Source organism: Trachymyrmex septentrionalis, unplaced genomic scaffold (assembly GCF_001594115.1).
Source record: "Trachymyrmex septentrionalis isolate Tsep2-gDNA-1 unplaced genomic scaffold, Tsep1.0 scaffold60, whole genome shotgun sequence".
Lineage (NCBI taxonomy): Eukaryota > Metazoa > Arthropoda > Insecta > Hymenoptera > Formicidae > Trachymyrmex > Trachymyrmex septentrionalis.
This window is the reverse complement of record NW_017305779.1, coordinates 975,863-985,556: the sequence shown is the minus strand read 5'-3', so window position 1 is coordinate 985,556 and position 9,694 is coordinate 975,863. Positions and strand designations below refer to the sequence as shown.

General features: G+C 24.2%; 1 protein-coding gene across 1 annotated transcript in view; it reads left to right on the top strand.

Annotated features, from left to right (window-relative positions):
• LOC108752668 (kinesin light chain) overlaps positions 1 to 7,071 on the top strand; it is a 25,334-nt gene extending 18,263 nt beyond the window's left edge. The window contains exon 8 of the mRNA XM_018493680.1: positions 6,606 to 7,071. Within this exon, the coding sequence (XP_018349182.1) occupies positions 6,606 to 6,635 (30 nt within the window). The 3' untranslated portion in view covers positions 6,636 to 7,071. The remainder of the gene's footprint in view (positions 1 to 6,605) is intronic.
• Positions 7,072 to 9,694: the final 2,623 nt, after the last annotated feature.

Here is a 9,694-nt window from a genome sequence, read left to right as displayed (position 1 = left end):
AGTATCGTAGCTAAAGAGAACAGATATATTTTACCGTGCTCTCATTCATTTATCGATGATTTTTAAGTACGACGTCACTGAATAGGTAGATGTATTTCTAGAATGAGCGAAGACTCTAAATATATTCTTTTAGAATGATAATCTGTAAACAATTCATATCTCAATCGTATTATCGATTAATTTCTATCTTTTAGTATCATAAAATAGAAAACTAGAAAACTTAATATTATAAAAATTAAAATGAAAGTCTGGTAAAATTAAAATTAAAATTGGTCAAATTTGAAATAAAATATTAAAATGAAGTATTAATAAGACTTTTTTTAGTCTCTGTACTCACAATTATTTTATAATCTCTTAAATGAAATAAAATGGCTCATTGTTACTTTTTTATACAGATTATGAAAGAACGTATCAAGAAAAATATTGAAATTAAATAGAGTGGAAAGTGTATCAGTTTATATGTGGCATAAAAACATAATATCGCGTAATGAATATCTAACAATAATATATACACATCCTGAATGTGCTCCGAATAGAACACATCTAACTATCTTGTGATAAAGCGTGACGTAAATGTACCCTTCCAAGTGAACCATTCACTGTAGAATTATATGCAGAATTCTCCTTAAATCATCGATTAGAACATTGATGATTTATTTTAAGAATTTTATTCATTCAAGATAGTTTATAATTATATTTGACACACATTTTATTGTACACTTTGTAAGACTATTTATCATTATCTCCTAAGATGAGAAAATTTCAGCAATTTTTTTTAGAAGAACAACAAGATATTAGCGTTTTTGATATAGCATTTCTCTTTATTCATTATAAACGCAAATTAAAATTTTTTTTACGTGTTTTAGTATTATATATAATTACAGGGTATAATCATCGTTTTAATTGGGATACCTTGTATATATTGCATTTATGTGAGACTCATTTTTCAGATAAAGGTTTACTCACTTATATCATAAATGTAAGAAATAACTGGACCAGCTTATCTGTCATTTTATACAAAAAATGTAGATGACAAATATAAAAACGATAAAAAAATATTAAATAGCATAATATTGTAAATATACGAAAATGTTATGTTAATTGAAAATGTAAAGATTTTTAACTATGAAAAACAATAAGAAATTTATATTATATATACGAATATTTTTTATATAAGGATAATACTTCACATCAAATCGAATCGAAAAATGCGTGTTTTTGCTCTTTTTGAAATTTTTTATTCTTATACATAATATTAAGATATGTATTTGTGTCAAGTTTTAACGCTGTAATCATAATATTTTTTGAGATATGGAATTTTTTAATTTATGCAAATTTTGAAGTCATGATACCTTTAGAATACTCTAAATTAAAAATAGTTTGAAATACAGAACTTGACAACAAATCATTTTAAGGCGGATTTATCACACTTTACGGGTGAATAAACAAATTTTTAAATAATGTTGAAAAATATATATTTAAATATTTAAAAAAAATTTTTAAAGAGGTTAAAATTATACCATTTAGAAGTTACAGCGTTTTAAAGATATTCGAAATTTGTGTAAAACTTTTACATCTTGAAAAACATTATGATTATAGCATTGACACTTGATAAAAATGCATATTTTAATATTATATATAAGAATAAAAAATTTTACAAAAAAATAAAAAATACTTTTTTTCTGTTTGATTTGACATAAAAATCATCTAAAATGTTGAGTTATCTTAGAAATATTAAAATATATTAAATCTACTTTGAAATATGTAAGGCATCATTATTGCCTTCTAATTTTGAAACATTTTTACGCATTTCATTAGATATTTATTATGATTATTCATAAAACATTTGAAATTACATTTTTATTGAATCTAGTATACGTTAAAATTTGTACATCTAAAATTGTGTCAATAAGGTAGTATACTCAATATTGATTTGATATGATGTGTTTTTCTCTATATTTCTTTTTTTTTTAACATTTTATAGCAAGTTCAGTCATTTTCTTATATTCATGATTTACACAAAGAGATTGCAACAATCAAATATATTCGACCCGTTGATTTTAACTGAAATTAAAAAGTGAATACAATTAGAGGAATCGATAAAAAATATACATATATTGATAAGAACTCAAAAATATAAAGAAATTTAAACATAATGAAAAATCTTATATATTTTATTTATCACACGTTATGTAGTCTGATTTAAAATTTTTTTTTCTTCTTTTGCTCTAAAATGTGTGTCTATTTCTTCTTTTTTTTTCTTTTTTGCCATAAAATCGATAAAATTACGTACATGTTATTTAAAAGTAGTATTGTGCAAATTGCAACTTTGCTTAACTATATAATGCAGTATAGATTCGCAAAGCAAATCCTGAAAAAAAAAAAAAAAGAAATTAAATATATTAATGATTAAAAGGCCTCGACTAAAATAAGCAAAAGACTATGTAAAAACAATGTTATAAATCTAATAATTATGAAAATATTCCGAATATTATTCAATTTATTGTTACAATTACATGCATATGTAATTTATTACGGTATAAATTGAAATATAAATCGGAATATAATTTATTCAAATTTATCGGAAAATATATTCTAACGTTTTAAATGAAGTCAAAATTCACATCTGGAATATCGAGAAATATTGATGATGTATTTTGATTTTTCTTTATTTTATTTTATAAAGAGTTTTTCCAAGTTTGCAATGCAGTGACACACATATATCTCATGTATCGATAAAAATATTAGATAACACGAAATATATTTTATCAGGTATTGAGCGTTATAAACAAATTGATCTTAAAAATTTATCGCCATATGGCTTTTAGCGGTATTTTAATCGCAATTTATGCGCGGTTCGAAACCAGATTGCAGTAATTTCGATTCTTGAATATATAATATCTTGAAAATATGAGATAAGATATCTCGAAGATATATTTTATTTACAGCGATAGATATATTTACATAATTGTATAGAGAAAAATATATTTCAAATATAATTTGGATATAGATATATATCGAATGTATTTGAAAACTTTATTAGGAAAAAATGTCAAGTTGAAATTTAAAAAATATATTCGAAATATATTTGAATTATATTTGAAATATATTTAACGGTGGCACAAAATGATGTAGGCGATATCTCTCGTAAGATTTCAACGGTGCATGTAAAAAAAGAAAAAGTTAATGTTTGTTGATTTCTGCGTTGCGAGATACCAAGAGTATATGATTTTAATTGAAAAAGAGATATGAGTTTTATATGTTCTACAAAGCGACATACAGCACTTTTAATATACACACATTCTTTTTTTAGATAGGATAATTTGTTACATAAATTAATGATTATTTTATTCTCGATTAAAATAATAGGTTAAAAGTGATGAAGGTAGTGCCTTGAGATTTTAATAAATAATAAATAAATTATTTTCAAACGGAGACTTTAATTTATTCTTAATTTCTTCTCCATTGATATTTTGAAGTCGTCACGATTTTTTTTATTATAGTTAGTCTATGAAGAAATATAATAATAATAATGTATATGAAATATTATTTTTTATAATATTTTTAATAATTATGTGTTAAGTCAAGATTTAAATTAAGATTAAATTACTTTTGAAAAAATGTATATAATCATACTTGATTTTCTGTGCATATAACATGATGCATAAATGTATAATATGCAACATATAGTTTCACTTTTCCATAGCTATATATTCTTTTACATTAATTAATTATTTTTCTATTATACGAATGTAAAATAAGATCGAATATGAAGTGCTTTATATTTTATACAAATTATTTCATATCTTATTTACACATCAAAAAATTATACATATTATGGTAAAATATGAAATATTTTGTGAACTGTTTACTTTTTAATAACTTTAATTATTAAAATAATTTTACATGAAGAAAATATTAAGAAAATTGAGTAAAAAAAAATATGTATTCCAATATAGAAAAAAAATTTAGGTTGAACTCTATGTTACACTCTTTGATATACTCTATTTATAACAAAACTATATTGACCACAAAATATTTCGGAAATATAATTTTTATTTGAAATATCTTTATAAAGTTTATATTTTAGGATTTTGTGAAGTATAATAACTTCTAATAATCATCAATAATGCACACCCACATACACAAAGATTTTGCAATTAAAAGCAAGTTGTAGATTCTATCTATTTTAGATTATTTATTTTGGAATACCTATTTCGTTATTATCTAATTTTATTTTATAATATAATTATGCTCTACTTCGTTCGAGTAGAACGAGACATGACTACATTTTTACTCGGACGAAGCATTCGCATAATTATGATCGAACATGTAAGTTCGTTTGATTATGTAATTTTATTTTGAGCTATTTTATTAGTACACGTTTGCCATATTTGTACATATAAAATATATTTATGATAATATTTTTTTATTTTGATGTATAATGTGAGAAATTGAACGAAGACAGAACGCGTATTTTATTTATTTTTAATTAAAAATTTAATTTCACATGTTCCATTAAAATTCGATCAAAGATTGAAGGCAAGTTCTAAAATAAAGAAGTATCTAAGTCCTAATTGTGTTCCAATTTTGTTCGAAAATAATTTTTTTTTTGGTCTTGAAATAGATTAATATGTTTTTAGTGCAAATAGGGCATTTGTCTCAAGCTTTTAGGTTTGAGATAGACGTTAAAAATTAGACTAAAAAAATTAGACACTGAAAAAGGACACAAGTACATGATTCGTAATATTCAAGATTAAAAAAAAATGTATGCGCTCTATAAAAATGTAGAAGCTTCTTTGATGAGTTTTTTAAATGGTCAATGATTAAATCTGAACAATCAAAAGAGATATTTTACTAGCCAGTACTTTCACTGTTTCCAAAATTATTTTGTGTAAATTATTTCATCTTGTTTAACATAAAGAAAAATAATTGTTTAATATAATTTAAGGTAAATAAGGTATGTAATAGTATACTACAAAATATATATTTTTGTGTGTAGAAAGGGTATGAGTCCAAATTAGAAATCTAAATTTTTTATTCAATAGATAAAATTCAGGAATGTTTCAAAAATCTTAAATGTCATTAAATTCGCAAAAATAATTTTATTAGTTTTTTCACTGAATTTAAAATTAAACAGTTTTTTTAATACTGAAAAATTTATTAAATACTCGTCCTTTTTTTACACTCATTGGTTTAATTTGTCTTAATTTGAGAATAGATGGATTCTACAATACATTTGATCTAGAACGCCGAAAAGGCATGTAGAAAAAAAATAGAAATTTATGGAACATATAATATAATGTTTGTAATGAATGAAATATTGTGCATTTTTCCGCACGCAAACTTGTGCTTAACTATGAAGTTCGTTCTTTGGATCAATTTGCGTTGTCGTTTTTGTTTCGCTTTTGGTTCTTGAGTATAAATTGAATGGAATCCGAGGTACAGGCGGACGAGGATGACGATGACATAGCGGAAATATATCAATGCCGATGGCGAAAGGATAAATAATAAGGTGCGTATTTTTTTCGTAGAAAAGTGCATAGAGATTTTTGTTAAGCATATAATTTAACTGGTTGCGATTATTATATTTGTTTATTGTTTTTGTCATTTTATTTCTTTTAAATGAACAAATATCTGGTTAATGTTGAAGGAGCAAGTCAATAAAGATAATACATTTTATAAAGATATACTTTTTATATAAAGATTAAAAATATATAATCAGATTGTATAATATTGATTGGTTATTTTTATAAATAATCAAATTATTTTATATTGAAAATAAAAGTTATTGGCATATAATATCTGTATTTAATTTTTTTAAAACATCTCATTCACTTGCTTCTTCAATTTTTTTTTTCCAATAATTAATGAATGCTTTTAATGTGAAATTTATAAATATAATGATAATAATAATAAATATAATAATTGTATCGAATATAATAAGCTTTAAAACAGAATGTGAATACTAATATTAATAACTACATAAGGAAGTTGCAGAAGAAGTAAATGTAATTGTGTGGAATTGCATGCCGAAATAATAATTGTGTATCATAATTGTTTCCACGATTTTTGTGTGCTTGCTACGATGATGAAATATAAATGCTCATTAGTTAATTTAATACTATGCGCTTCTTTCAGACCACTGTTATTAATATTGTATAAAATATAATTATTAATATCTTGTGTCTTTAATAAAAATAGAATTGACGTCAATATTAATCCACAAATTATAGGACTATTACAGAAGAATATCATATAAAATGCAGAAAACCATATGAAGTGCAAGAATATTCTTTGTAGGAATTGGAAAAATTAATATAATTATCATTAATTTACATCAAAGTATTATAATATTTTTTTATGTATTGATATAATTAATATTATATTTAAAGTAAAAAATGTATATTAATTTCATTTAGTAATTACAACATAACTTATTATTGCTGTATGGATTTATTCATTATAAATATCCAAACTTTAAATTATTGTATTTCTATATTACTAAATTTTTAAAGCTATTATCCGTAGAAATAATCGAAGACACAAGACTCTTTTTATTTTTGAAACAGTTAGGCTTAAAATTTGTTGCCATTCTGTTGCAGGACTGGAAGTATGCCTTTCGTGCGAAGTAAAGGAAACGTTCATTGACGAAAACTACTTTACGAGAACTACATTAGACTATAATCTCAATGTGCGAATGATAAGAGACGAAAGGAGACTCTGCATTGACGGATGATGATGTTCGAATCGTTTACAGCACACATTCCAATTACTTCTCTCTAACGAAAAACTCACTGTTATGCGAGCTAACTTGTGCTTCTAGATTTTTATTCATAATTTCATGCGGACAATTTTACTGTTTGGCACGAATTACTATTTACGATATTTTTATTGTTTCGAACGATTAAAAGACTACATCTGAAAGATATCGAGTAATCGAATCAAAATTCAAAAGGATAATTATTTAAATCGCGTACATTATTTCTGTACTTTTTTTCGATAACGCGTATTGTCCTAGCTAAATCTGATTAATTTCAACTTCATATTTGCACGTGTAGTGATAAAAATACTTTCACATATGCATTTTTTCTTCTATGGTGATATTTTAACTTTTTCGGTTTTAATTGAATGTGTAACTCTTAGATTTACATATATATTTAATTTATATTAATTCGATGATTATCTTAAGTAAGAAACAGTTTTTTTTTGCGGCATTATAAACATTTTCTTAAAATTAGTTTTTAAATTTATATTTAAAAAATATTGTAGATCCCTTGAAAAAAGGACCATCTTATAGATCCCAGTGTCACAAATTGTGTTTTAGCAACATTTTATTTTATGTTTTACATGAACTTTAGCAGATTAAAGCGCAAGTTTTTTAGTATGTTTTTTTTATCATGCAATAGAAGGATCACATTCACAATCAATGACTTACGCAGCGATGTTATAGCAGAAATTGTGAGCGTAAAACTTGTCTATTTGTTTATATCAAACAGATAATAAAATCATTTGATTAATCTAAGTCAGTTTCTACAATTACGCTGGATTTTATATGCCAGCTAGTAAATTGCAAAAAAATGTGAATAATGTTTCTTGTAATTTTTACAGAATTTTAACGTATGGAAAAAGTGCACCGTCTGCCGTAAGGTACATAATAGAATCCGAATAATCTAACATTATATTATTTAACTCCAGATCTCTCTCTCTCTCTCTCTCTCTCTCTCTCTCTCTCTCTCTCGCTCTCGCTCCCTCCCCGCTTCCCTCTCCCCTATCTCGCCCCTCTCTATTGAACTTGCTCGGAAAAATTAAACGAAATGCTTCCATCACGGGAATTCGATGGTAACTAGGGAGTTGAATAATATGTTGTCGAATAATCCAGGTTCTATGTACGATTCTAGATTCGAAAGTTGCAATACATTTATTTCCAATGACTTTCGATACGCGTCAAATCTTTGAGATCGTTCTCATGACTTTGGCATATTCCATATTGCATTGAGATAAAAAATTGTGTATCTTTTCCATCCATAAGTGTACATACAGTTGGCATCGAAAAGATTGACACTTTGAATCACTTTTTTATAAATATCTAACAGGAGAATTTGATTCTTTTTACAAAAATATTATGGAGCATGAAATAAACAGAGCATAAAATTTGTTATATTAAGCCTTTTTTAGTAATTCTTAGTTGTTATTTCTGTTTTGCAACTTGCGGTACTATATGCTGGAAACTCAAGTCAACTCCGATTAACTGTACTTCGTTGAGAGACGAGAGGAAAAAATTAATTTCCTAATTAATTAATTAAAATATTAAATTATATGCAATATAATTTTGTCACTTAAAAAATATATGTAAATATATTTTTTTGAGTGTAGTTATATAAAAATGTTTTTAAAATATATAATTAAGATTTTAATTAAATTATTTTTATAATAGAATTATATTATTATTATAAAAATAAATTAATTTTATATATTGTTATATAAATCAAATTATTATTGATATTTTGTGCATTAACTTTTACGTGTGAGAAATATTTTATATTCATTATATTAGAATTAATGGCTTGAATTAACTTAAATCAATCTTTGTTAAAAGTTATATAATTAAAACTGTTTCTATTTCTTAAATAAATTTTTTAGAAGTCGTAAAAAGAAAATTTTAATTTTTGTCTTTTTAATGTCAACTGCACGCTTATAAGTTCTAAATACTAAAATAAAACATATTTTTTCGAGCTTTTTTTACTGTGTTTTATCATTTTTGAATATGGATTCGAAATAAAAACGATTATTTTTTTCTATAATTTTTAAAAGCGTTTAAATGAAAAGTTATATTGTTATCGCATTATTCATATATTGTTTTATTTTAAATTAATGTTTTTGTGAAAATGTTAAAACATAGAAAAAGTTAGCAATAAGCAAATCGACAATTGCATCGCAATTGAGCATTCTTCTAGACTTTCCATTTGATCTCTTTAATCTCCTATTCTCGAAAATGTTCAACTACATATACATCACACTGTAAAATAATGAAAACTATATGCAATCGAAACTGCGTAATATTGTATTCGGTTTTATTAAATGTACACGTTTAATTCACGAGTCTTGATACGGAAAGAAAAAATTGTATATTTATCTATTCGTAAATTAAATCTTTTTTGAAATTTTATTTATTTATTTTCATTACTTACAATGTTTTACATGATCATTTTTGCTTTACTTTTGCTACATACTTTTAATATTGTTCCAATTTATGTGCCTGAGAGTTTAAAGGCCTAAATTCTTTTTCAATTAAAATTAATAAATGTTGATCCTCAGCAGACATTATAAGACTTCTCATTCCATAAGATTTTTTTCGATTCCGTCTAGGAAAGAGTTTTTAAACCCCTTAATAGTAACAATAGATTATAATTAATTACATAAAATAATTGTTAGTTCTGAATAAATCTCTAAATCTTTTATTTCGAACCTTTTATTTTGTTTGTAATAAAGTTTTATATATAAATTCCGTGATATCAAAGGCTTTTTCTGTGTCTACTGAGGATTGAATGCTTCTTTTTATGATTGAGATTATTTTAAATTAAACTATTTTAGTAAATTTATAAGTTAAGGAAAGATCTGTAAGTTAAATGGATATAATGGGTATGTTTTGAAATTATCTAATGTGTTCTTTTTCTGTTGTGTACATTATTTC